The sequence below is a fragment of the Sylvia atricapilla genome, chromosome 7, assembly GCF_009819655.1.
Source record: "Sylvia atricapilla isolate bSylAtr1 chromosome 7, bSylAtr1.pri, whole genome shotgun sequence".
In the NCBI taxonomy this organism is placed as follows: Eukaryota; Metazoa; Chordata; class Aves; order Passeriformes; family Sylviidae; genus Sylvia; species Sylvia atricapilla.
This window is the reverse complement of record NC_089146.1, coordinates 18,977,408-18,978,993: the sequence shown is the minus strand read 5'-3', so window position 1 is coordinate 18,978,993 and position 1,586 is coordinate 18,977,408. Positions and strand designations below refer to the sequence as shown.

Here is a 1,586-nt window from a genome sequence, read left to right as displayed (position 1 = left end):
TTACTCTCGTTTACGAAGAGATTTTTTCGTATAAGGTTTTCCATTGCACAGTTGAAAATCTACCTATCGAGGTTTAAAACCGCCGATCGGTGTATGAAACACGATAACTCGCATCCACTCGCATCGGGGCGCGGCTCTGCGGACACCCCGGGGTGCGATGCCGGCGCTGCCCTGCACCCCCAGCGGGGCCGCTTGATGGCAGCGAGCGCAGAACCGCCGGCCCGAAGCCTCAGGGACGGCTCCCACATACATTCCCCGCTGTTGCTCCTGCCCTCAAAGCCGCCACCACCTGAGCCCGGCGGGACCCCTGCGGCCAGGATACACAGGCGGCCGCTTCACTGTAGACACGGCTCGGTACCAAACGAGCTCCGCTGCCGTCGGGGCCGCCGGCCGGCCCAGGTGCGCCCTCCGCGCTCCCCGCGGCTGCCGGGACCCCGGGACGGACGTGAAGTTCGGGGCCGGCGGGCGGCGACATCGCGAGCGGCGGCGGCGCGGGGCGCGCACCTGCGCGCTGGGAGGGCGGCGGGAGGGCAGGGGCGGAGGAAGAGGAGGGTGGTGTCAGGGGAGGGGAGAGGCGGTGTCGGGAGGGGGGCGCGGGCGGCGGGCAGGGCGCCGGTGCCGCGGCTATCGCGAGAGGGCGGCGCCGCGGGGCGGGGAGCGAGGGCGGCGGAGGGATCGCGGATCCGGAGCCCGGCCGCAACGGCCCCTCGGCGGCCCGTCATGGCGGGGGCCGGCGCCGGCAGCAGGGACAAGCGGGCGACGGCGGAGCGGCTGAAGGCGGCGCTGGGCGGCGACGGCGGCGCGGCGGCGGCGGCGGAGCTGCGGACGCTGCTGGAGAGGGTGCTGGCCCCGGCGGCGGGCCCGGGCGGCGGCGAGGCGGCGGGCGAGGCGCTGGAGTGGTGCCGCTGCCTGCTGTCGGGCGGGGAGCCCTGGGACAGCTTCGTGCAAGCCGTGCGGGCCTACGACCCGGCCACGCTATGCGGCCTGGTTTGGACCGCCAACTTCGTGGCCTACCGGTGCCGGACGTGCGGCATCTCGCCTTGCATGAGCCTGTGCGCCGAGTGCTTCCACCAGGGCGAGCACGCCGGGCACGACTACAACATGTTCCGGAGCCAGGCGGGGGGCGCCTGCGACTGCGGCGACAGCAACGTCATGCGGGAGGCCGGGTGAGCGCGGGGCGGCCGCGGCGGGGCGGGCGGGCACCTGCCGGCGGGGGCGGCACAGCCGTGCCCGGGCCGTGCCGGGAGCGCGCCCGCGGCCCGCCGCCGCCCTGCGGGACGGCGCTCGGCGAGGCCCCTGCCGCCTCCCGGGCCGCCTGCCTCCGCCCCGGGCTGCGGCTCCGACCGTGGGCTGAGCGGGGGTCCGCCGGGCTTCGGCAAGGTGGCTTTGTCGGCCTGTGTGCGCGCCTCTTTTAGGACGCTCGTGCGAATCTTGTTGTCCTTGCACCCGGTGCCAGCCTTCAGGGAAGTTGATAAGGCAGAGTGCATGGGAGGCAGTACCTGTCAGCTTCCAGCTAGCAGCATTGGCCTGACACAGCCAGCTGTGAGTCAAAATACTTTGGGACAGCATGTGAGCAGATAAGCCAA

General features: G+C 72.9%; 1 protein-coding gene across 1 annotated transcript in view; it reads left to right on the top strand.

Annotated features, from left to right (window-relative positions):
- Positions 1 to 668: 668 nt before the first annotated feature.
- Positions 669 to 1,586, top strand: part of UBR3 (ubiquitin protein ligase E3 component n-recognin 3) — a 105,671-nt gene continuing 104,753 nt past the window's right edge. Inside the window, 1 exon segment of the mRNA XM_066323345.1 lies at positions 669 to 1,166. Within this exon segment, the coding sequence (XP_066179442.1) occupies positions 721 to 1,166 (446 nt within the window). The 5' untranslated portion in view covers positions 669 to 720.